Source organism: Aspergillus karnatakaensis, assembly GCF_047715665.1.
Source record: "Aspergillus karnatakaensis strain CBS 102800 unplaced genomic scaffold BJY04scaffold_45, whole genome shotgun sequence".
In the NCBI taxonomy this organism is placed as follows: domain Eukaryota; kingdom Fungi; phylum Ascomycota; class Eurotiomycetes; order Eurotiales; family Aspergillaceae; genus Aspergillus; species Aspergillus karnatakaensis.
Genome location: NW_027395757.1, coordinates 166,004 through 190,299, shown reverse-complemented (window position 1 = coordinate 190,299; position 24,296 = coordinate 166,004). Strand labels below are relative to the sequence as shown.

Sequence of the window (24,296 nt, the reverse complement as noted above, 5' to 3'; positions counted from 1 at the left end):
TTTCATTTCAATAATATTCCCTGAACAAACTTTTTGCATATCTTACTTCTTGAGCCTAATTCAACAGCGCCGACTTATTCATCTCCTTCACCTTTGGCGGCTCCTGCCCCTTCTCAACCCCCATTGTAGCCACAACACTCTCCCAAAACACCCTCTGGCCCCCAACCGGCGTCGGCGCACCATCAGGTCCATTGACGGCAGCCGCGACGCCCTCGGCGCCCTCCCCTTCCTCACCCTCCTTCCGAGCAGCAGCTACAGGAACAGCGAAAACCTCCTCTTGACACTCAGCACATAGCTTCAGCACGTCGTTCATTGCCCTCTCAATCGCCGCCGCTCGCTCCCTCATGCCCCGCCTCAACAGCGAATCAACCAAATTCTCAACCTCGGCAACAGTAGAATTCACCCTCTCAATCAACCTCCTTACACTGTTGACCAGGTATTCCTCTTCATAGACGGTTCCCTTCTTTCCGCGCGCTCGCTTGCGCTCTTCCTTGCGGCGGTTTTTAGAGCTCTGACGGGATGAGGTCGTTTTTCCAGAGGAGGTTTTGCCTGTGTAGCGGGTGAACATGGACTTTCCGGCTAGGGTAGAAGCGTCCGTTGGCGCGAGGGAGACGTTATCGGGGATGTCAACGCCGTCTGCACCCTCGCCCATGCTCGGGTCACCACCGAAGTAAGCCAAAGGATCCTGGATCCGGCGAACACGCAGCTCCGCAATACGGGGGACTTGCGCGTTAAGCTGGGTGCGGAAGTCAGCAAGGAGATCGGTCATTGTGCCCATTGCATCTGCAAGTGCAGAGTCGACGATCTCGGCAATGAGCGATTGCGAGCCGTGAAGAATGAGGAGGCGGGATGCGTCTGCGAAGCGAGAGCCGCGGCACAGGAGGCGCGCGGCTGTGGGGATATCCTGCAGGTGTTCAACATGGATTTGGGCGGCGGAGATGTAGTCTTTGTTTTCTTCGACGAGGGTTGTGGCGAGGTCGGTTGCGTGAGTGGAGAGGTCTGAGGGGGCGAGGGGGACGAGCATAGCTGTGTAGAGGGATTCCCGCCAGAGGTGGGCGAGTTGGTAGCATTTGTAGGCATCTGTGTAGAGAGAGAGAGATTCGTAGGCTGGACTTGAATTAGCATAGTACTTGGTGTTGGGAATTGGAGGGGGTAGAGGCGCACCAATGCCTGCGTCCTTGAACTTGGATTCCTCCTGTAGGTAGTTTGCGTAAAGGTGGGTGATGTCGTGGAGTTGCTCGGTTTGATATTTGTAGATGTCGATGGCGTCCTGGTATAGTACGTGTTTGACTACGTATTCTCGGAGCTCGTCATGAGAGCCTAGTCCGTGGAGGTGTTTGAGGGCCTTTGACCACCTTCCCAGGTAATTGTCGATCTCAAAATATCGTCGAAGCTCCGGGAGTTGCTGAAGCTTCCGCAGGAATGGAAGATACTCGCGAGGATCCTACGCTTGTTAGCACTTGCGGTGATGGTCTATTATTCGGCCAAGAGTCCTACCCTCTGAGCTTGTTGAGCCACCAAAAGTGTCAACTCAAGGTCGTAAAGCCCCAGCGCCGTATCATAAAGTCGGTTAGCATCTGTTAAGAAGCAGATATGCTCGACAGCATCCTCCGCCTGCTCGGAGCTCTCATCTAGAGCCGTTAGCAAAGCATTCAGAAAAGAGGCAGGTAGGGACAAACCTTTCAGGCGTGCCACAAGTCGGAGACCGGACTCGAGGTCTGGGGGTAGCTTGCAAACGTGTGCAGTAATGAGATTATGCAAGTTTGAGTCTGATCGTTTCTCCAGAGCAGTCAAGAATCCATCGCATATCCGGTTGACCTTGCCACCTTTATTTGCCTTGAAAATACTGGTATCAACAGCAACATCGACTTTGAGTGCTTTGAGCGTATCCTTGTACAGAGTCTGCGAGACGTCCTCCTCCCTGAATAGGGTAGGTTAGTCATATGGTTTTTGAAAGAACCTGGTTGTTGGACATACTTCAAGCGGGAAAGGAACTCATCAACGAAATCAACCCTCTTGACTTGTTCCACAAACAGCAGGATGCTGTCCATGAACTGTTCTGGAGCATAGTCATGAATGATGTTCATGTCAACCATCTGGCTGCGACAAGCAAGGAACGCAGAGCGGTAGTTCTTCTTGTCAATGAAGGAACGGATACCTGCTAAGACGAGAGCTCTAGGGTATATCGTCTCAATATTACCCCTAGGAGCTTGCAAAATGACAGAAAATGTGGATGGCATCGCTGTGACCAGACGTGACCCACGCTCAATGCTTCTACAGCGCTCATCCGTCTCGGGGGTGTCGGGAGGAACCTCCATGTCTAGGCTCTATGTTAGCTGATACTTCAAGGCTTGTATTCACGAAAACAAACCTTGGGCACGAGTCAGGTGAACAAATTTGAGAAGGTGCAACGAGGTGGTAAATAGAACGTGAGATGGGGTAACGAGGAAGGACGTGCAGTTCTTCGCGAGTGGTGTTTTGTTCGCATACAAGCCGCCATTCCTTGACAATGATATTAAGACATTCTTTGGAACGTGATTAGCAGTGCATATACATTGTCTGCAGCCAGCCTTACCTCGTCGTCAGATACTTGAGCCGCCTTGGCCCAAGATGTGTCAACGGCAGGGCTCTCAGTCCAAGGCGTGACGTGGAACTCATCGAGGGAAGCCACACTAATGTTAGAGTACGCAACCAATCGACCGGGTTGAGGGGTGTGAGAAAACCACAAAGCTTCATGGCATAGGCTAGCGAATATGGAAACAAGCTGCTCGGAGTCTGCTGCCTCATATACAACCTTGGACTCGCGCGTTTCCAATGTTGTTCGTTCGATACAAGTGCTGTTTGGCCCTCTGCTCCGAAGAATGTAAACTTCGGTGTCGTTGACGAATTCTATTTGGCGAGGGCGACTGTCCTTTTCGTCTGATAGTGGATAGCTTGACTCGAGTATTGGTATGGGAACCGGACGAGATTTGAGGGACCATAGGTACACAGAGAATCGGTCCTTCATGAGAACAGCGATCCGTGTTCCCGTTTTGCTGAAGGCCACGTCAATGGCATTTGAGTCGAGCAACAACTCATTGTGGGCCATGGGCGGTGGTACACCGGACAGTCGCAGAGGCGTGAGCTTCAGATTTTCTAATACAAAGTTAGCAAACAATTGTTTCAAACGTTCAATGGGTGGAATGGCTTACTTCCATCAACTACAGCAACGGCTCCAACATCATTAGGGCTAGTAGTTGAGCCATGGAAGACCTCGAAGACAAACTCGCCCTCCAGAATTGACTCTGCGCCATTGTGAGCTTAGTTGAACGGCGGGTTTTCATAAATGATCGCATACCAGAAGCTCCTGCAACGAAGCGCAATGCCTTTTCGTGGTGCCACTTAAAAGCGTATGGACCATCAGGGTTTGTCGCGATGGGAGTTTCCTGCTTCAGGTAATAATGATAGTTCCCCGAGGTCCAGAACTGTACCCTGTCCTTGAGCTGCACCGCAAGCACCGAGGAATCGACATTCCAACTCAAGTGAATATCTGAAGCCCAATTGGAGCGCTCTTCTTCGGTCAGTCGAAGAGTAAATTGACCATGACGCAAGCCATTCCTCTCAAAGAATACCACATCGATTTTATCATCGAGCCTCTGTATTCCAGCGATGAGATTGCCATAGGGTCTCCAGCTGAGGGCCCCCTCCAGGCCATCAACCGGCTCGCTGACACTATCCAAAGCTCCTTCACGAGAATAGACCCTGATCGCACGGCGAGCGCCTTCGACGCTATTCACTGCGACGTAGGCGCCATCCCCTCGCCAACTAATAGTGGTCCTACCATCATCGTTACTGCTGAGCTTTCCCTCATCTACCTTTTCCGGAACAGTAGGGTCCCGCAGAGCTTTGGCTCTCTTTCCCTGGAATTGCGTCTCGCGCTTTCCCCAGCCGACGGAGACATGCTGCGACGCGTTGAGGTCCTCTGGGGCAAAATTGATTTCGGCAACATTTTCAAACCCCCTGGTCATATAAAGGAAGGTACTGGCTGCGGTAGTGAGAGCCAGAAGCTCCTCGTCTGGCGACCAAGCAGCAGCTGTAATGCCAACATCGACGGAGCCCACAATCTCGATTCTGTCCTCGCCTGGCAGAGGCTCTTCGCGAACGATGATAATATCACCGCCCCGCAGCACGAGACAAGCTGTCAAGGTATCCGCGAAATAGTGCAGAGAGAGGACGCGATCACAAGCAAGATCTGGCAGCGGACATGGCGCATCCCAAGACGCAATAGTTTCGAAGATCTCTGGGCTCACAGGGTCCGAGAAATAGAGATCATGGCGCTTTCGCCGGAGCTCAATGACTGCATTCGTGGGTGTAGGGCCGAATGTGCAAATGACAGCATCTGAAGAGGTGTCCCAAGCTGTTGCAGTCAAAGGTAGGCCATCCCGGAGCTGTACCTCTGCGAGGCGCACGTTTTTCAGGTTGCGCATCTTAATGAATCAATCAACCGTTACCCCACTGCCATAAACGACAAGGAATTGGGCGGGGATAACAAATCAAGAAGCTGATAAGGGAGAAAGAATGAATCAATTACTGGAAAGTGATCTCCATCGGAGCAAGACTCTACTGCCTCTGCTATGGATGTGTTTTGGTGGAACTGTAGCTGTATCAAATTGTCGGCCCAAAGATTTTGATTTTCGCAGACCAAACCAGCCAATGACTTCATCCATATACTAATGACTATCAACGGCCGTTTCTACAGAGCTTCTCAGCCCTCACATCTACGCCAAATCTCAGTCTAGACAAATTGAAGCGAATGATCTGGTACAACGTCGAATAAATTGTCTAGGTTTATACAGGATATACGAATTCCTCCAACGTACGATACACTTTTCAGCCATCGCCAGGTATCCGGGGGCGCGGCGGAAGCGGATTTAACGGGACTTGTAGGTTTGCCAGACTAAAGAGATACCCATTAGATAACGGAACGAGATGCTAAGGATGATAGGAAGCATACCAGCAATGGCGAAGGGAGCACCGAAACCGGTGACTGAAGGTACAAGGTCAGCCATCACGAACATATCTGGCGGTCGCGATCAATTGAGAGCCACTCACTCATGAAAGCCCAGTACCTGTAGAAGAAGTACTTTGTGAGAGGGTTGAAAGGAATGTTGGAGCGAGGACCCTCGGCGTAGTGGTAAGGGCTACCGAGCTGGGTGCGGGTGGTGGAAAAGCCACGGCGGGCAACGAAGGAGGTGGCCATACGGGCCCGGAGAGCGGTAGCAGCGTTCATCTTCTAGCTGATCAGTACAATCAAGTTCAGTTTTTATCACAGGGACTGAAATACCTTGAATGAATCAGGAGCGCGATGAGATGATCGAGACAGAGGAGCTGATCGTGCCATACGGGAAGAGCAGGTCGAGATGGAACCAGCCGTTCCAGTATAGTCACGTGATATAAAGCTTGCAGGTGCCAGGCGGTAAGCCGGTTAATCTCAAGCCTACCGCGCTTTCCCCAAACGGGACATTGAAATTTCTCAGTCGCTAGAGTCGGCCGGTCAAGTCAACAAAAAAGCAATCATCGAGGTTGATAGGTTTTCTTCGTCCTGCGGACCGACCCTCTTCACCAACTCGACCATGGATGAGCTTTTCGACGTTTTCGAGGAGCAGCCACAAGCCGCCAATATCGCTGAATCCGTGCCCAGACGTCCGAAGAAAGACAAGAGCAAGAAGCGCCAGGTAAACGGCGATGTGAAAGAAGACGGTGAGACCAAAGAGCCGACCATTACTACAGGTGTTACCGATCAAGATGTCGGAGATGCAGAGGAGGAGAAAGCTTCAGGCTCCGATACTAACAATCAACCCGAGACGAAGCGCCTACGATTAGAACAGGAACCAGAGCCTGTTGTTGCGGATCTGTTCGAAACGGCGCAGGAGCGCGAGATCGCTGGCTCTGCAGGACTTCAGTCTGAGAAAGAGGCAGGCCCAGTGGTGCTGTCTCATCAGGTCCGCCATCAAGTCGCCATCCCGCCGAAATACCCATACGTGCCCATTTCCCAACACAAAGCGCCGGAGAACCCTGCGAGAGTATGGCCGTTTACATTAGATCCTTTTCAGCAGGTCGCTGTCGCATCGATTCAAAGAGAAGAGAGTGTTCTTGTTTCAGCTCATACCAGCGCGGGAAAGACTGTGGTCGCGGAATATGCTATTGCTCAGAGCTTGAAGAACAATCAAAGAGTCATCTATACGAGTCCGATCAAAGCCTTGAGCAACCAGAAATATCGAGAATTCGCAGCGGAGTTTGGCGACGTCGGTCTGATGACTGGTGATGTGACCATCAACCCTACCGCTACTTGCTTGGTGATGACCACAGAGATTCTAAGATCCATGTTGTATCGCGGCTCAGAGATTATGCGCGAAGTAGCCTGGGTTGTCTTTGATGAGATTCATTATATGCGGGATGCCAGTAAGTTCACTAAACACATCATTATTCCACATATTACTGACTCCGGGACATAGCACGAGGTGTTGTTTGGGAAGAGACAATCATTTTACTTCCGGATAAGGTTCGATACGTTTTCCTGTCTGCGACAATCCCCAACGCAATGCAGTTCGCCGAATGGATAACGAAAATGCACAACCAGCCCTGCCACGTTGTTTACACCGACTTCAGACCCACGCCACTACAACATTATTTCTTTCCTGCGGGGTCCGAGGGAATGCATTTGATTGTGGACGAGAAAGGCGTTTTTCGCGAAGAGAACTTCCAGAAGGCCATGAGTTCTATCGCGGACAAGAAGGGGGACGACCCTTCGGATGCGCTCGCCAAGCGAAAGGGGAAGGGCAAAGACAAGAAACTCAATAAGGGAGGCAATCAAGAAAAGGATGATATTTATAAAATTGTCAAAATGATCATGATTAAAAGCCTTAACCCAGTCATCGTCTTTAGTTTCAGCAAGCGCGAGTGTGAGTTATACGCTCTGAAGATGAAGGCTTTGTCCTTCAACGACGACTCGGAGAAAGAGATGGTGTCCAAGGTTTTTAACAGCGCCATTGAGATGCTTTCAGAAGAGGATAGGAACCTACCGCAAATTCAAAACATCCTACCTCTTCTTCGGAGAGGTATTGGTGTCCATCACTCTGGGCTTCTTCCTATCCTTAAGGAGACCATTGAGATCTTGTTCCAGGAAGGGCTCATCAAAGTTCTTTTTGCCACCGAAACGTTCTCCATTGGTCTGAACATGCCCGCAAAAACCGTCGTCTTTACGAGCGTTCGAAAATTTGATGGCTTCAGCCAGCGCTGGGTCACTCCATCTGAATTTGTGCAAATGTCAGGCCGTGCCGGTCGAAGAGGTCTTGATGACCGGGGTATTGTCATCATGATGATTGGGGAGGAAATGGACCCTGCCGTAGCCAAAGAAATCGTTCGCGGAGAGCAGGATCGTCTAAACTCAGCTTTCCACTTGGGTTACAACATGATTCTCAACCTTATGCGCGTGGAAGGTATTTCGCCCGAATTCATGCTCGAAAGGTGTTTCTATCAGTTCCAGAATACAGCTGGTCTGGCAGGGCTCGAAAAAGGTAGGCCTCACGATCATCTAATATCCAGAGTCATCTATTAACAGACCGTTAGAACTGGCTGAGCTCGAAGAGAGGAAAGCCAATTTTGCGATCTCGGACGAAGGAACTATCCGTGAATACTACGATATCCGAACACAGATCGACCAGTTCAGCGAAGACGTACGGACAATTATCAGCCATCCCCTTTATTCTATATCCTATCTCCAACCTGGGCGCCTACTTCACATCAAATATAAGGACTTGGATTTCGACTGGGGAGTGGTTGTCAACTGTAAAAAGCGCAAGCCGCCGAAAAATTCGTCACAAGAGTTTGGCGAGCATGAGAGCTGGGTTGTTGACGTCTTGCTCAAAGTTGTCGATGGAGCATCCGTCGGAACGAAGACCTTTGAAGATCTGCCCAATGGTGTGCGCCCGCCAAAGGCAGGCGAAAACCATCAATTTGCGGTTGTCCCTCTACTTCTCAATTGCGTCCAGTCCATCTCCCATGTGCGAATCTTCCTCCCCAAAAATCTACAGGATGCAAGTGGACGGGAAGACGTGGGGAAGAAGTTAGACATTGTTAAACGGCGGTTTCCGGATGGCATTTCCGTGCTTGACCCAATTGAAGATATGGGCATTAAGGACGATGGCTTCAAGAAGACATTAAGAGTGAGTAATCTTGACCCGGAAAGCAATATGTCACTAACTGAACCACCAGAAAATTGAGGTTCTCGAGTCTCGTTTGGTCTCAAACCCATTGCACAATTCGCCCCGCTTATCAGAGCTCTACGAACAATATGCGGATAAGGTGGATCTTGGGAACAAGATCAAAGCGATAAAGAAGAGAATCTCCGAGGGCATGGCAATACAGCAGCTGGATGAGCTGAAGTGTCGAAAACGTGTACTCCGCCGCTTCGGATTTATCAATGAAGCCGAAGTAGTCCAACTGAAGGCGCGTGTGGCCTGCGAGATTAGCACCGGCGATGAGCTGATGCTCAGCGAGCTTCTGTTCAATGGTTTCTTCAACAAGTTGACTCCAGAACAAGCGGCGGCTGTATTAAGTGTCTTCGTTTTCGAAGAAAAAACCAAGGAGACCCCGCCACTATCCAAGGACGAGCTTTCGAAGCCCCTTAAAGAGATCCAAGCGCAGGCGCGTATCGTCGCCAAAGTTGCGCAGGAGTCGAAGTTAGCTGTCAGTGAGGAAGATTATGTCCAAAGCTTCCACTGGGAATTAATGGAGGTCATATACGATTGGGCCCACGGAAAGTCGTTTGCTGATATTTGGTAAGCACTATTTGATCTCAACCCTTGCAGCGAGCCAACTGATTTCTAACTTCTATGCGCTTCTAGTGCAATGACCGATGTGTACGAAGGCAGCTTGATCCGAGTCTTCCGCCGGTTAGAAGAATGTCTACGACAGATGGCCCAAGCATCCAAGGTCATGGGCAGCGAGGAGCTCGAGAGTAAATTTGAGACTGCGTTGACAAAGGTTCGCAGAGACATTGTCGCTGCCCAGTCTCTATATCTGTAAAAAAAAAAAAGAGAAAAAAAGCGAGCGACTTTTGAGGTGCATGTCTGGTCATGAAATAATTAATGACCTGCGAGGTGCAATCTTGCTTTTCTTAAGAGCTGCATTTCCCTGGCGTCGGGCTAAAAAAGGTTTCAGCCGTTCATTATCCATTAGTTTTATTGGTTGTCTTGTCGGGGTTTTGAAGTCTCGGCTGTATGTAGTATCGTGATATCCCAGGATCTGACTGCGGGGACGGAACAGTGGCAAACTCTTTATAAATGCTAGCAAAACCTGAGTTCATGTAGAAAGCCGAGACTTGGATGTCAACCTTGTGGACAGAGTATAGAGATAATAGACAACGAACTTACACAAAGAATGAGAAACAAGTGATGAGACAAAGTGTGACGATGAGTGAATAAAAGCTGCAGAGTAGGTCCGCGTTGCCTCCTGCAACGGCCCAAGAGACTGGCTCCTCTCCTCTCTTGTCCTTCGCCCACCGCTTCTCTTTCTTCACTCTTCTTTCCCCACCAATTCGCTCTCTCGCTCTCTCTCTCTCTCTCTGAACCTCTGAACCTCTGCCTCTCTGACTCCTCTCGTTCTCGTCTTCGACAACTTCTTCTACCCTGTCTGTCCCTTACTTCGAATATCTCCTATTTCCCCCCTTTCTTCCGCTCTCCTCGTGCCCCTGTCCGGCAACCTACCTAGCCCTTCTTTTCCGGATCGCTGCCCTATCTCAGCTACCCAGGTCCGACCTCTCTTACCTTGCTTCTGCGAGCCAACTGTTTGCGGCCATCATGAACAGTTTGGTGGCTACACCACCTGTGCCGCCTCACTTCTACGAACATTCGCGATTCTCTCCCTCTCGACCAAGTATGCCCACCCATCCCCAGGTTTGTTCCAGCGAGGTTGGCTATATATCTAAACATTTTAGTGTCTACTCTGAGCAACCCTCCAACCAACCGCAAACGGAAAGCAGAAGATGACAATAACGATAATGACAGTCGAATGTCGGCCTCTCCTACCAACTCTCCCGCTCTCACACCGAGGTCACTCCCGTCGACCCGATACATAAAACGTCCCCGACCGAACGTCGGTGGGAGGCCACTCTCTCTTCCCCGTTTACTCGAGACTCTCGACACCGATGCTCTCCGTGGTGTTCTTCGATCTATCTGCAACAACCACCCTAGCTTAGCTGATGAGGTGGTTCAGAGTGCACCTCGCCCTAGCGTTACGTCTGCTCTACAAGTCCTCCAAAATTACCAATCTACCCTCCGCTCCTCGTTTCCCTTGGGTGGCAATCCCGAGTCCGACTACGCCTATAATCGAGTCCGACAACCTTTAGGCAATCTTCTGGAGGCTTTGAGCGATTTTACCCCCCATTTTTTACCGCCCAACGAATCCCAACCGTCAATTTCCCTTAGCTACCTTGATGGTGCCACAGACATTATACATTCGCTACCACGGTGGAGCTCACCTCAGAACAACGTAGAGCGGGACTCTGCTTATGACGAAATCGGCAAGGCATGGATTCTAGTGATTCGAGAGGCGGCCAAACGTGGCGGTGGGATTCAGTTGCAGTACGGCGGCTGGGACGAGAAATTGGCGAAACACAATCAGAACTCCGGCGGAAGATTACAGGCAGCTGTCAACGACCTCGCGTCCAGCTTAGGATGGATGCACGGCCCGGACTCACAGGGTTTCGGAAGCCCAGGGGGCAACGATCTAGGATCGATTCGAGAGCAGCTCCTGTCTGGCACATACGGGCTTGGGACTCCAGTCAAAGTAGGGCCCTGGTAAACAACCGTCTGGCATCCGACAAAATTCCCGTCTCTCTCAGCATCCTAGCGGCTGTTCTTGATTATCAAAATTTCCATTACTTCTCATATCCTCGACCGTGCATGTTCACCTACGATACGATCATGATACCTACTGCATGAACTAGAAAGTTAAGGGTTCATATTGGCGTTAATGTGCGCAATCAGGCTTCCTATCGTCAATTTTTTTTTTTCGATCTACCTTTTTCTCCCCTGTTTTTTATTCCTGTCTCACTATTTGGGTCTATCCAAAGTCTCATATTGTTATTTAGACTAGGAGTCGGCTTCGTCAGGCCACTCAACCTACGCATTCTACATGGGTCGGCACCGTTGGCAAATGTGTTAATGTTCTCTCTTTCATCATCTTGGTTCCTTTTTGTTCCCCTCATGTTGCAGCCCTTCTTGTATACCCCAAGTCAATTCCTTTGATTCTCAGAAGCTCAATCCTTCTTACCGTCTCGCCTCAGCCCACCATCTGAAGAGTGTTTTTTCTGCCTTCTCTTTCAAAGCCAATTCATGCCCGGGTTACTCAGTGAACAATGATTGATTGGTGTGATGCACGTCATGATTTTTTGACAAAGCCCGTGGTGATGGACTTGGGCGAATTCTTTTTGTGGGACGGTCAACTTTTAGATAGAATAAACGCAATATATGACCGATATGGTCTCTCGTGTAGCATCAACATACTCCCTTTCTAGTAAACCCGATCTATGAAGTTGAAGAGTGGTCCTTAGGTGGCATAGCTTCTCTCATAAAATCCCCTGGTACATTATTCTAGAACCAGGTGCATGACACCACAGAACAATCTTTCAGCATGGTGGCATGGCGATAATTCAGCAACATTACTCAGAATCCCATGCATCAATGCAGCATGCAGAACCGGGGGAGGGGGCAACATCAAGGTATTATCCTTACTCTCACACCAAGAAAAAGGTAAACAGATAAAAATAAGTACGCCGCCACTGTCCACAAACATATTCGCATGAATGAATCTTCATATGAAGTATCCAACCCAATCCGTGCATTTACACTAATATTAACGCGCGTCGTATAGTCCTGAAAAGCCAACCAGCATCTTCCCAGCCGCCGCGGTCACCAGCTCTTTCCGTGACAAGGATCTCGGAGTTTGTATCTGATGCCAGACTTTGCGTTTCGTCGTGATCATTGACAGTGCCGTTGTTGGATGATTCGGGTGCTCGATGTAAGCCACCAGCTGTTAATGGCGGCGGATGATTCACTGGATCCGATGTAGAAGAAAGCGGCCAGTCGTCGACGCCAAATAACGTCCACTCGACCATCCGGTCAACCCAACTTCCTAGCCCAAATCCTCGCTCAAGGGTTAATCTATGGAGCTCATGTTCATCAATTTCCTCCTCCGAGGAATAGTCGGAGTCCCAATCATCGTCTGATACAGCGGCGGACTCGAACCCCCCTTCAACCTGCTGGATTGTGTCCCGCATTTCGGCGCGGACTTGTTCGTCTATGAAATCTGGAAGTTGAGAGATTGAGGATCGCCTTTCATCAATTGGGCGGCGGGTTCGAGGTGCTGAGCTGACATGGTCACTACTCCGTTTCGAGGTTGACATCTCCAGTCCAGTCATTACAAGATCAGGTCGACTATTCCGGCGACTGGCGGCGTGAGACCGCGAGGATGAAGCCGCAGGCGTGGATCGGCCGGACCTCGAGTGCTTGCTAATACCACTCCGGAGAGACTGGGAGATAGCATCGACTTCATACTTCCCGGCTTCAGAGACTAGACTAGTCGAGCTTTCCCGTTTTACGAGCCAGCTTTGGCCCTTTTCCTCACGGGTGGAGGTCGCAAGTGCGATGCCTGTGCGGAGCATCCATTCTGGATCTCTGTTGTCGGGGGTCTGGTGACGGGCTCGTTTGGACCTGCTGCCCCGGGACTGATGATGAAGCGGATTGGATGCATTTTGCTCCTGGAGATTTGAGTCGCTTAGGTTGAAAGGTGTTGAGCTCTTGCTGCGGGTGTGGTGTCGCACTCGGGAAGTGCTCCTTGAAGGCGTGTGGGATAAGACGCCCGGAGTACCGGGGACGGAGAAGCTAGAAAGGTATGAGGTTCTCGTTGAAGTGTCGACAGCCTCAGCACGAGGGAAGAAATAGTCTTGCGGTCCTTCTTCGAAATCATTCTCGTCATCTATTGAGTAAGAATGGGCCAGTGGAGTGACGGAAACCTGGTTAAGGAACGGATAAGAGCGGCGAGATCGGAAGCTGGGGTGGGCTTGGGGCTGGGGTTGGGGTGCGGAGGACTGTTGATTGTTAGTATGGGGGGGGTGGGCCTTCTGCTTGGAAACCGCGGGGGTAATTGACGTACATCCATCCCGAAGTGTGAGGTGATAATTGCGAGCTCTTGATGATCGTACACTGAAACTCTGAAAGAAAGGAAGAAAGAAGAGTTAGGTTGGGATGATGAGGTTGGAGGTTGTTAAAGTCGCTTTCATCCATAGTCTGGATCACCCCGGCAAAATGACGACTCCGCCTGCGTTTTCGGCATGTGAAAGTCGTTCAGTTTGCTTCGGGAGCTCTCTCGTTAACTACTGTCCAAGAAAACATTACGTGTCTAGGTGTAATCGAGATCTCGGATCAGAATCCTCGGTTCAAATCGAGGTACAATAACTAGAATGCACGTTCAAGTGTGGGGTCGAAATTACCACCGTGCTTCTACTTAGCTTGTATATCTCTACAAATGGGGTGCTATGCTAACACTCCTTTGCAATTAATAACGCTACAGACCTTATATACTTTTATGCCTTGATAACACCTCAATCAGGCAATCTTTCCCTTGTTGGCAACAAAGCCCTCTAGAGCAGAGATAGCGGCCCACAGCCGGTTCTCAGCCTCAGGGAAGACAAGAGACCGATTGCTGTAGAAAACTTCGTCACTGACTTCCTCAGGGTGTCGCGGAAGGCAGTGCATAAACTTCCAGCCTTCCTTTGCACCTCCTCGCCTGGCGAGATCAGCAGTGATCTGAAAGCCAGCAAACTCCCGTAGTCGCTTGACCTTCTCCTCTTCCTGGCCCATCGAGACCCAGGTATCTGTTACAAGAACGTCCGCATCCTTGACCGCTTCTTCAGGAATATTGGTTTGAAGAAGCTTGCCTGGGCTTGAAACACCGTTCCCGGCAGATTTGATGAGCTGAATCATGTCCGCAGGGATTTCGTAGCCCTTAGGAGTTGCGACTGCAATATCAATTCCCATCTTTGTGGCAGCAATGGCCATATCGAACAATACGTTGTTGGCGTCACCGACCCAGGCGATCTTCAGTCCCTCCAGCCCCAGACTCGAAAGGTGATGAGCCTTGGGAGTGAATGCCTCATGGATGGTTTGGAAGTCGGCAATAGCTTGAAGAGGGTGGAAGGAGTCGCATAGAGCATTGATGACTGGAACAGAAGAGTGTTTCGCCAGATCCGCCACTTCAGCATGCGCGCCCACACGGGCTACGATGCAGGATACCATGGAAGAAATGACAACAGAGGTATCATAGAGGGACTCATTGACCCCCAATTGAATGTCGTCCTTGCCTAGGAACATCGGATGCCCACCCATCTGCACTACGGCACCTTCTGTTGAAACCCTAGTTCGAGTGCTCCGTTTGCTGAAAATCATGGCCACGGTCTTGCCCGTTAACGAGCCCAGGAGACTCTGGGGAATTGACCCGGATTTAATGGATCGCTTGTGTGAAGAGGCATTGCGGACGAGGGTTGCGAACTCGGTGGGAGAGAGGTCGGCGATGGAGAGGAAATGGCGGGGAGCAAATGGGGAGGTCTGGGGTGTAGTTTGTGATGAATATTGGCGCACCGAGTGTCGCAGGCTTTGGCTTTTCAGGGCAGAGCGAAGGGAAGCCATTGGAAGAGCGTGAGGCATGGTGAGAAGACTAGACGAGAAGCTTCACCGCGAGAACAGAAGAATAATTTATTGGGAAAGAGTGAGCTGTGAGTCAAATAATAAAAACGGCCCTAGCAGGGATTAAGTTAGTTTGACTACTATAGTCATTCCAAGAGTCCCGCCCGCCGATCACCGCCGTCGCAGACCATCCTTCTGGCTGCGTATCGTCATCATCTTGCCATCTCCCTCCTTAATGCCAGTATCTGGAATATTGAATACCTTCGTCTTTATTCTCTAGCGGTATACATATTTATTACATGAATCCCCCGACTCAATCGTTCCTGGCCCTGTTTGCCGTCTGATCAGCCTCAGCGCGATCTCTCCACATAACTAATCCCCACTCCGCTCTTCAAGCAGATACGATCGCGATGGCCGACGAGGCCAGTCGGCCGCTGCTGGGCGACCACCATCACGAAAATTCACCTCATCACCCATCTGTATCTATAGACCAACCACGTCGATCATTTGAAGTGTCGTCCGAATCTACCCCGCTCCTCCATCGCCGCAACGACGATTTGTCAACGTATGGTGGTACCGATACGCCTCGCGCTTCCTCTCCGGATGACAGCCTCAAGAAGCCACGAAGACGGATCAGGTGGACATTCACCTGTGGTCTGCTTGCTATCGGATCCATCATCGCTATTCTTATTCTAGCGTTCTTTGTTCCCGAGGTAGTAAAAGAGTACGCTAAGGAAGCCTCCGTGCTTAAGCCAACAAACCTATCGATCGAGTCTGCTACGGGCGATGGAGTGAGGGCAAGGGTACAGGCGAATGTGCATCTCGACTCTAGTCGCGTCAAGCGGGGATCAGTACGAAATATCGGACGAATCGCTACTTGGTTTGGGCGGGAAGTTGAAACTGGTGAATCTGAAGTCAATGTGTACCTACCGGAATACGGTGGCATCCTCATTGGGTCTGCATCGCTACCCTCGATCAAATTGAATATTCGAAACAACCATGTGAACCATCTCGATTTCGAGGCCGATTTGATGGCCGGAAATCTGGAGGGTCTACGCTCCGTTGCGGTCGACTGGCTAGAAGGAAAGCTGGACCATCTTGCTCTACAAGGAAAGGCCACTTTGCATCTCAAGTCAGGTCTGCTGAGCCTGGGGGAGCAAATCTTGACCGAAACTATGATATTCAAAGGTGCGTCTCTGTCTCGCATGCATAATAAATTATAAGCTAACACAAGTTTATAGATGATGATTTTCCTTCCCTACCGGATCCTGACATCATAAAATTCAATGTGCACGATGCAGACTCGCCTGACGATGAAGGCGCAATGGCGGTTGATGTTTCACTTTTTGTCCTACCCGACTCCCCATTCTCTCTACGCGTACCGCCCCTTGGCTTCAAGGTACTCGTCGATAATTGCTCACCTCAAGATCCGTATATCTCGGTAGCGGATGTCGTAACCAAGGAGATCGCTGTCACTCCCGGCGATGGCACTGTGATTGACGTCTCTGGAATTATTCGAGGTCTTCCAGATGAGCTTACGTCGAATTGTCCCGGGAAGAAGAAGTCGCCTCTTGATGCGCTTCTCGCAAACTACATCCATGGCCTTCAGACGACGGTGTATGTCCGCGGAGCTGATATTCCATCCTTGGATACACCTAAATGGGTGACCGAGATACTCAAGAAAGTGACCGTTCCGCTTGCCTTTACTGGACGTGCTCTAGACAATCTAGTGAAGAATTTCACCATGTCGAATGTCCACTTTACACTCCCTAGCCCTATGGCTGAACCAGACTCGCCCGACTCCAAACCCACGGTTTCCGCTTTAGTTAAAGTATTAATTGGGTTACCGGAGCAAGTTGACTTTGACTTGGACATCCCGCGGGTCCGAGCAAAAGCCGACGTTTACTATGAAGGAGACAAACTAGGGGTTCTCAGTCTAAAAGACTGGCAGCCTGCCAATTCGACCCTGGTTCACGAAGACGACTCTTCGGCAGTGTTAGTGGATTTTGCCATGGTCAAGGCGCCACTTGAAGTGACCAACGAAGATGTGTTGACCGACGTACTTTCGGCCCTAATCTTCGAAGGAAGACCTGTTAAGCTCACAGTGTCAGCGAATGTGGACGCGGAAATATCCACAGGCCTGGGGGAGATCGCCGTCCGCGGAATCCCAGCAGATGGAAAGTTGACAGTCAATCGTAAGTTTATTCGTATGCGTCTTTTCTATAGTCCGCTAACTTTATCAGCACCATATGGCGGCTCTAACCCTGGTGCCATGAGCCCGCAGATTGAATCTTTGGAGCTTGGGGCTACTACTGAGTCCTCGCTTGTTGTGAAAACAACTGTCAACTTCATAAATCCTACCCAGTATTCCGCATCGGTGCCTTTACTGGATTTAATCATGCACTACAATTCCACCAGCGTTGCTCACCTCACCGCGAGAGATGTTACTGTAATACCGGGTACAAACACTGGTGTAAACATGGACCTTGAATGGAGTCCGCTTGACCTGGGCGGACCTTCAGCTGTACTTGCTGGTCAAGACATGCTTTCACGATTCGTCTCGGGTAAGTAGACATTGGTCCAAAACAGAGTATGCTTAGCTAACCGGTCTCAAGGTTTCAATTCTTCGGTGACGATTTCAACACACGAAGGAACCATTCCGGCACTGCCTAAACTAGGGCTGGCCTTGTCTAGACTAGGGCTGGAAGTCCAAGTCCCCAAATTGTCCCCCGGTGGTGATCCGGGTCATAACCCAGATCAACCTAATGGTGGACATAAGGGCTTCATACAAGACGCTACGGTATTATCTACCTTTTTGGATGCCGTCTCTCGCGCTGAACATATTGCTTGATACCACATATATTTATCTTGAACGCCGTCCTGTGTTCACAGTATAAACTTGTTTTCAAGATGCAGCCACCTATAGAAATAGAGGAACTAACTTCCGAGTGCTACTAGCTGCACCTTTGGTCATCCACTGCTGAATTCGCTCTCTTCTCGCCCCTGAACTACACGAATCTGGATGTCGTATCAATCGAGGCACAGGCTTTCTACGAGCACGACAAGGAAGTCGGCACAATCAACTACTTCATTCCCTTCTCAGTACCGCCTGGCCTTTCTCACTCTCCGAGACTCCCCGTTGATATGAATCTTGGGGGAATTGGCTATGATGCTGTTAAGCGAGCCGTCGGTGGTACACTAGACCTTGATACTGTTGCTAAGATTGGCGTCCGGATTGGAAATTATACCCAGACTGTCGTTTATCGTGGGAAAGGGATTAAAGCGAGAGTCAAACTTTGAGCATGGCTGGGGCTTTGAATTATCAGGGTTTGGAGTTTTGTATTGGCGTTTGGCAGCTTTAGAGAATGATACTCGTGTTTCATCCTTGGCGAGTCTCAGACTGCTGCAGCCTCTGAACTTGACGTCTGGAACGATAGACTGTAGTCATTCACATGGTAGTAAGAAAAAGACTGCTCAAGTCTAAATCTGGTAGAGATAGAGATATACAACAGGGATGGAACAGGAACTCAGATACTTCGAAACACGGCCTAGGAAATGCACACATATTATAATAATGAATAGCAGTGAATCTCAAACTTCGCTTTTAATTGCAATGGTGGGAATTATCTTAACCGGGGGGAAGGGTGCTGGCGTCGACAACGTCGGCGGCATCCTTCTCAATCTCGTCGTTGGGCTCGAATAGAGGAGACCGAGGGAGGGCCATGAGACCGGTACGGGTGGATTCGAGGATACCGAAGGGGGCGATGAGCTTCATGAAGGAGTCAATACGGTTGGGCTTAGCAGAGCTATTGATTAGAGTTAGTATATTAGCCTGTTTGCTTGATGCCGGGGAAAACAGGGTGACTAACAGCTCAACAATGCAGTTGTTGGTACTAATGTCAAGCACCTTGCCACCAAATTGATGAACGAGCCGTGTGATGGCATCAAGATGCTCGTGCTTGTGTCGGAGAGCCTGACTGCTGGGCAAGTTGCGGGGGTGGTACTCCTCGGCCTTTCTGGCGAACTTGTCCTCTCCGGTCTTCTCCTTCTGGCCCTCAACGGAATCAACGGGGGTGGTAATTTCGCGGTGGTGCTGCAGCAACTCCTCGAAAAACTCGGGACCGAGGATGCTAACCTTGGCCAGAAGCAGCTCACGCTGAACAAGCGCTGAGTCCGTGTAATCGAGAACAGCCCAGACGGGGACAAGATCGTCTAGCTGGCGGCGCGCCTGCTCAACGACTCCGTCCTGGCCCTGGAGCACGATTGTCATGCGCGATAGATCCTCCACCTCGGTGTTACACACAACTAGACTGTCGATGTTGAAGCCACGGGCGGCGAGAATCCCGGACACACGAGAGAGCACACCGGGCTCGTTCTGGACCAAACAGTTCAGGATATGACGCTTGGGAGGGTTTGTTGGGCGGACGGGGGTCTCATAAAGAATTGAGGAAACGGCGGTCGGGGCGTCCCATTGTGGTGAGATATCGGCAACGGGGAGAGTGAGAGGGGAGCGGCGGTGCAGGGCCTTGTAGGCCAGTGCTGAGGTTGAGCTGGAGGAGGCCCTGGAGGTTGTGGTAAAGGCGGATCGGAGGGGAGAAGCTGCTGCCAGACGAGAAGTGCGGGTGGCGGCTGATAGTGATGAAAAAGACACTGATGCTGTCTGAGACAGCAACTGGGGGCGTCGGAAAGCCATGATGTACCCCGGATTGAGAGTAAATCACGGAATTGGACTGACTGACTCTGGAGAGAATGGAGGGCTTTCGCATTTCATTTTATGTTGGGTCCGGTCACGGGTCCGACCTCGGGGAGCTGACTCACCCTCCGGAGTCTGACTGCTTCTCCGTATCGTACTTACCGCTAGTCTGCTTTGGGACTAGCATACGACTTATAGACATGTGATGAAGAGCTTCTTTGCACCTTTCTTTGTGTCTTTTCAACGCATTCCAAGACTTCTGGTTAGAAAAGGACTTTTCTGCCGACCTCTATAGGCGATAACAGACATTCATGTTTCACCTGCTCGAGGGGGATATCTTATCTCATTGCCACGAAAGAGCCCCGAGTCTAGCCCTTTCGTACCCTAGCGTCCATTCACGATTTTAAGATCGCCCTCAACTCCACCGCCAAACCACCAGTTCTTTCGATAATTTGTTCCCGAGGCATACCTGTCTACCGCTCACTCTCAGCTCAACTCTCCATCAGCATAGATTCGTCATGGCTGATGACGATCGCCGCGTGAAGCGTTCTCGCTTTGACCAAACCACCCCAGAGCCACGACGACAGTCGCGCTTCGACCGTCGTTCTCGGTCTCCTTCTTCGCGACAATCCGAAGGCGTTCGGACTCGCAGTCCGCTCAGTCGTGAACCGCGAAGCCCTGCCGGTGCTGGCAAAGCCGACCCTGTCGCTGCAGCCGGTATACCATTGCTTTTCAAACTGCGGAGAGAATGAAGCTAATTTCATGAATAGCTGCCGCCGCCGCGAAAATCAATGCTCAATTGCAGGCCAAGAAGGGAATCCAGCATGTCGATGTGCCCCCAATTCGGGCTGTAAGTTTGCCGTTGCGCTCTCATGTCTTTACGAGGATTCGCTGACTCTGCTCGACTATAGACATCCAGCCCCTCCCAGTCCGGGACCCCCTCCGGCGATGCGAAGTTGAATGCAGAAATCTACGTTGCGGATGGTGATTATATCAAAGACATTGAGATCAATGACCTGCGCAACCGATATACCCTCACCAAGGGATCTACGCAGAAGATGGTAATTACTCCTATCGCATCCACTGATCTACCAGGCGCCTTTCCTTTAACTCCTGCTGTGATTGTGAAAAGCTTACCCAGTCCATGCTAGCACCTCCATCCCCTCGTTTTCATCTGCTGACCTCCGTTGCGTGATATTTAGATCAAAGATGAAACTGGCGCCGGTACGCCTTCATTCCATGTTCTATATTTTACCAAATTTTGTGAAGAAAGAAGCTCATCCATGATTTTTTAAGATGTCACCACCCGAGGAAACTATTATCCCGACAAGAGCATGGCTACCGCAGCGGTATGTGTATCAAGCTTTCTCTAATGTATTGTTCGCTAACAAATTCGCTTCTATCAGAACCCGCCCTTGTACCTCCACGTCACGAGCACATCCAAAGAAGGTCTCGAGAAAGCTGTTGAGTTGATCGACGATCTCATGAAAAAGGAGCTTCCTAATCTAGTGGATGAGAGACGATTCCGCCGTCGGGAGCCTGAACAGGTTGAGCGGGATGAGTTCGGTCGAGTATGCCTCACAATTTTACGCTCGAGGTTTCATTGCTGACTGTTTATAGCGTAAATGGCCCGAAGAGAAAATTCCCGTCGGTCTGGAGCCAATTCCTGGATTCAACCTTCGTGCACAAGTCGTCGGACAGGGCGGTGCGTACGTGAAGCACATCCAACAAAAGACGCGGTGCAAGGTGCAGATCAAGGGCCGCGGGTCTGGCTTTATGGAACCCAGCACTGGCAGGGAAAGCGAAGACGCTATGTATTTGCACGTTGCGTAAGTGCTTCAAATTGCATGACTTGGCCAAGCTACTGACAACGATATAGTGGTCCCGACCCCAACGAGGTCCAAAACGCCAAGGAGCTCTGCGAGGACTTGCTAGCCAACGTCCGAGAACAATACCAGAGATTCAAAGAAAACCCGCCACAGCACAATTACGGTGGCTATGGACAGCGCGGGGGAGATCGTCACAACAACTATGGCGGAGGCTACGGCAGTGGTGGATACGGGAGCCAGCATCAACAACAGCAGACACCCTCTGCCACGGACAGCCCATCCGGACAAGGAACCCCGGGAGCTACAAGTGCCGCCGACTACAGCGCGCAGTATGCGCAATACTACGGCGCTGATCCCTATGCCGCATATGGTGGCTACCAGAATTATGTCGCCTACTACCAGTATTACCAGCAAGCCGCTCAGGCGCAGCAGCAACAGCAGTCGCAGAGCCCAGCCCCCCCACCACCCCCTCCATCAACTGACGCCCCTCCTCCTCCACCGCCAGGATCGGGTTCTCCTCCCCCACCGCCTCCTCCTGGCGGTAGCTACAGTGCCGTATGTTACCCTCTGATTAGTGCTTTAACCTTCATTTGCTAACTGACATGCCTATAGGTCCCACCCCCCCCTGGCCTGTGAGCTATTTTTCTCACTTTAAAGACTCCCGTTGGATATCAAAGTCACTACCATTCGTTCCACTTAGCGTATCTACGTTACGATAAGAAAATCTATTTTGACGCACTTGCAACGCTTAAGCCTGCTTCTGCCTTCATGCCATGTACATTTAATGCTTGCTATCAGTGACCTGTGATTTCAGAAGGAAAGAGCTGGGTTGTTGAGAGAAAAGAGCTTTAAAAGTGCTTATAACCCTGAATCAACGTCTGCCAGCGATATCTTGCCCAATGCTAATAGTGTGCTGAAGATGTTTTGTCTCGTCTCATCTCATTCTTCCTTCGGTAACGTTTCATGCAATACAGCTTATAACCTACTAATAATCTTGTCATCACGCCTCACTCCTTGCAGCATCATACCAAACACCAATAGAAAGCGGTAAACCTAGTACCTCACCAATCCATTCGACCTCTCAGTCACCGAGCACGATATAACTCAGGAAACATCCGGTCAAGCGGAAACATAGCCATAATCCATTCGGCACCAACATAATCAGCAAGCCCACTTTCGGGCGCCATCTTCCGTTTCCGCTCTGCCAGAGCGCTAGGTCCCTCTTTACAAAAGTCACAAGCATAATCGCAATTCGAGGTGCTCGCTACGGGTGTCTCACTCGCCCCCTCGCGCGAAATCTGCGAACTGATCTTCTCAAGCTCCACGTCACCAAAGAAGTCGCCAATCATCTGATGTCTGCACTTATTCGTGGCCTCACAATACTGGACGACTTTATCGAAGCTCTGCTTGCGGGCGTATAAATTACGGAGCTTGGCAATTTTGTCCCCTTTGTTGAGGCCTGTATTTTTGCCGCCTGTGCGGTTATGTTCTTTTTCGATGTCTCGGCCCAGGAGCTCGAGGATGCGTTCGCGTTCTTGAGGATTGTAGTAGACTATTGAGGCTGCGGCGCGGCCGTCACGGCCTGCACGACCGGATTCCTGGACGAAGCTCTCGAAGGTTCGTGGGGGACTCCAGTGCACAACGAAGCGGACTTGTGGGTTGTCGATGCCCATACCGAAGGCGGTGGTTGCGACAATGATGCGGAATGTTAGGGGTGCTTGTGCGAATGAATCGGTGTTCCCCTGTTGGGCTTGAGGGGCTATCCATTCGTTCTGGACTTTTGTTCTGTCGGCTGCCGCGAGGCCTGCGTGGTACGCCACTGCACGAATGCGTTTATCGAGCTTGGATAGTGCCTCTGCGAGTCGTTCGGTGGCTAGCCTGGTGGAAACGTAGACTATGCCGGACATGGGCGGTAGTTTTGTCGCTGCTTCGGCGCCTGCTCGGGCTTCGCGGCGGCTTTGGATGGAATGGAGCCAGGAGAGTAGGTCGTGGATTTGGAACGTTTCCGGCTCTGTGGGATCAGGTGCATATCCTTGCATGAACCGGATCTCGTAATGGATGTTAGGCCGAGCCGAGGGTGTACCGAAAATCTTCATCCGAGACGGGTCTAATCCGAGGATTTTGATAATGTCTGTTCGAACCTGCGGCGTGGCAGTCGCTGTAAGAGCGCTGATGGGAACTGGAGGGTCGGTCAGAGAACTCCGGAACCAGGAAAGATCCTTGTACGCTGAGCGGAAATCATGGCCCCATTCGCTGATGCAGTGAGCTTCATCGATAGCAATGCGGACTAACTCTCTTTGCCTATGAATGACTTTGAGATTCCGACGGAATGTCTCCGTCTGGCACAATTCCGGCGTTACATAGAGAAGACGAGTTTTTGGATGGCCAGATAGTAAATCATTCATGATCATCTTTCTCTCCTCAAAGGGGGTTGTCGAGTTGATCGTGGCTACTGGTACACCCAATGCTTGAAGTGCGTTTACCTGATCGGTCTAAGTCAATGTTAGCTTCTAGAACAGACAAAAATAATCAAAGATGCAAGAACTCACCATCAATGACAGTAGGGGACATACGACGACAGTCACTATACTCGAATCTTAGTCGGACCATGGGTGGCTAAATCGGGAGATGAACACAAACCTCCATGAGTGGTCATGGCAGGCAATTGAAAGCACAAACTCTTCCCGAAAGAAGTGGAGGCTTGTAGGAAGACATCATGGCCTTCAACGGCAGCCGTGATCACATCTCGCTGAAGGGGTCTATTCATTAGTGGATGATGATCATTCAGAGAGGGGTATTTCGAGAAAGCCAACCGAAACGACTTCTTACGGAACACACGGTGTAGATAAAAGTCCAAGTCCACTTTCCTGAACCGAAACCCGTTATTCAACATATCTGCGGCATCATTCTGAAAGGACGAAGCATGATTCAGATATTTGAAGACACTTGGGAGATTTCTGTACTTGCGGCAGACGCGTCGCGGAAGGCTACCAGTACACGATATCACGTGAGATAGAGGAGGTACTAGTATTCAGTTCTAGCACTCTATGA

At 50.5% G+C, this 24,296-nt stretch overlaps 10 protein-coding genes across 10 annotated transcripts; 4 read left to right on the top strand and 6 right to left on the bottom strand.

The window, feature by feature from the left end:
- Positions 1-18: 18 nt before the first annotated feature.
- Positions 19-4,945, bottom strand: BJY04DRAFT_229759 (Elongator subunit IKI3). The gene is made up of 9 exons (XM_073719130.1): positions 3,338-4,945; positions 3,192-3,284; positions 2,576-3,135; positions 2,372-2,525; positions 1,978-2,320; positions 1,680-1,921; positions 1,498-1,631; positions 1,165-1,444; positions 19-1,107 (listed from the first exon to the last, which is right to left on the bottom strand). Exons 1-9 carry the CDS (start codon positions 4,464-4,466, stop codon positions 56-58), a joined length of 3,987 nt encoding a protein of 1,328 aa, XP_073568364.1. The 5' UTR covers positions 4,467-4,945; the 3' UTR covers positions 19-55.
- On the bottom strand, positions 4,239-5,346 carry BJY04DRAFT_195618 (cytochrome c oxidase VIIc family protein). Its single transcript, XM_073712246.1, has 3 exons — positions 5,092-5,346; positions 4,994-5,026; positions 4,239-4,936 (listed from the first exon to the last, which is right to left on the bottom strand). Exons 1-3 carry the CDS (start codon positions 5,267-5,269, stop codon positions 4,911-4,913), a joined length of 237 nt encoding a protein of 78 aa, XP_073568363.1. The 5' UTR covers positions 5,270-5,346; the 3' UTR covers positions 4,239-4,910.
- A 182-nt stretch (positions 5,347-5,528) lies between these two features.
- On the top strand, positions 5,529-9,428 carry BJY04DRAFT_110491 (ATP-dependent RNA helicase MTR4). The gene is made up of 5 exons (XM_073708138.1): positions 5,529-6,441; positions 6,495-7,556; positions 7,609-8,204; positions 8,254-8,819; positions 8,886-9,428. Exons 1-5 carry the CDS (start codon positions 5,613-5,615, stop codon positions 9,064-9,066), a joined length of 3,234 nt encoding a protein of 1,077 aa, XP_073568362.1. The 5' UTR covers positions 5,529-5,612; the 3' UTR covers positions 9,067-9,428.
- A 156-nt stretch (positions 9,429-9,584) lies between these two features.
- BJY04DRAFT_195607 (cut8/STS1 family protein) lies at positions 9,585-11,536 on the top strand. Its single transcript, XM_073712245.1, has 2 exons — positions 9,585-9,915; positions 9,977-11,536. Exons 1-2 carry the CDS (start codon positions 9,840-9,842, stop codon positions 10,840-10,842), a joined length of 942 nt encoding a protein of 313 aa, XP_073568361.1. The 5' UTR covers positions 9,585-9,839; the 3' UTR covers positions 10,843-11,536.
- Positions 11,537-11,749: 213 nt separating this feature from the next.
- BJY04DRAFT_110484 (DUF3984 domain-containing protein) lies at positions 11,750-13,278 on the bottom strand. Its single transcript, XM_073708137.1, has 2 exons — positions 13,195-13,278; positions 11,750-13,129 (listed from the first exon to the last, which is right to left on the bottom strand). The coding sequence occupies exons 1-2, from the start codon at positions 13,198-13,200 to the stop codon at positions 11,885-11,887; spliced, it is 1,251 nt and encodes a 416-aa protein (XP_073568360.1). The 5' UTR covers positions 13,201-13,278; the 3' UTR covers positions 11,750-11,884.
- A 257-nt stretch (positions 13,279-13,535) lies between these two features.
- Positions 13,536-14,796, bottom strand: argB (ornithine carbamoyltransferase). The gene has a single exon (XM_073712244.1). The coding sequence runs from the start codon at positions 14,742-14,744 to the stop codon at positions 13,647-13,649; it is 1,098 nt and encodes a 365-aa protein (XP_073568359.1). The 5' UTR covers positions 14,745-14,796; the 3' UTR covers positions 13,536-13,646.
- A 129-nt stretch (positions 14,797-14,925) lies between these two features.
- BJY04DRAFT_110477 (uncharacterized protein) lies at positions 14,926-18,187 on the top strand. The gene is made up of 5 exons (XM_073708136.1): positions 14,926-15,911; positions 15,965-16,918; positions 16,967-17,287; positions 17,339-17,523; positions 17,682-18,187. The coding sequence occupies exons 1-5, from the start codon at positions 15,134-15,136 to the stop codon at positions 18,021-18,023; spliced, it is 2,580 nt and encodes an 859-aa protein (XP_073568358.1). The 5' UTR covers positions 14,926-15,133; the 3' UTR covers positions 18,024-18,187.
- A 164-nt stretch (positions 18,188-18,351) lies between these two features.
- Positions 18,352-19,416, bottom strand: BJY04DRAFT_221044 (acetolactate synthase regulatory subunit; the record flags this gene model as incomplete). Its single annotated transcript, XM_073717017.1, has 2 exons — positions 18,352-18,529; positions 18,593-19,416. 2 exons carry the CDS (start codon positions 19,414-19,416, stop codon positions 18,352-18,354), a joined length of 1,002 nt encoding a protein of 333 aa, XP_073568357.1.
- A 518-nt stretch (positions 19,417-19,934) lies between these two features.
- BJY04DRAFT_221043 (KH domain-containing protein) lies at positions 19,935-21,881 on the top strand (the record flags this gene model as incomplete). Its single annotated transcript, XM_073717016.1, has 9 exons — positions 19,935-20,133; positions 20,187-20,266; positions 20,328-20,540; positions 20,619-20,640; positions 20,713-20,765; positions 20,823-20,987; positions 21,037-21,245; positions 21,296-21,800; positions 21,858-21,881. 9 exons carry the CDS (start codon positions 19,935-19,937, stop codon positions 21,879-21,881), a joined length of 1,470 nt encoding a protein of 489 aa, XP_073568356.1.
- A 266-nt stretch (positions 21,882-22,147) lies between these two features.
- Positions 22,148-24,178, bottom strand: BJY04DRAFT_110436 (putative RecQ family helicase RecQ). Its single transcript, XM_073708135.1, has 4 exons — positions 24,059-24,178; positions 23,886-24,004; positions 23,795-23,829; positions 22,148-23,737 (listed from the first exon to the last, which is right to left on the bottom strand). The coding sequence occupies exons 1-4, from the start codon at positions 24,136-24,138 to the stop codon at positions 22,331-22,333; spliced, it is 1,641 nt and encodes a 546-aa protein (XP_073568355.1). The 5' UTR covers positions 24,139-24,178; the 3' UTR covers positions 22,148-22,330.
- Between the last annotated feature and the right edge of the window lie 118 nt (positions 24,179-24,296).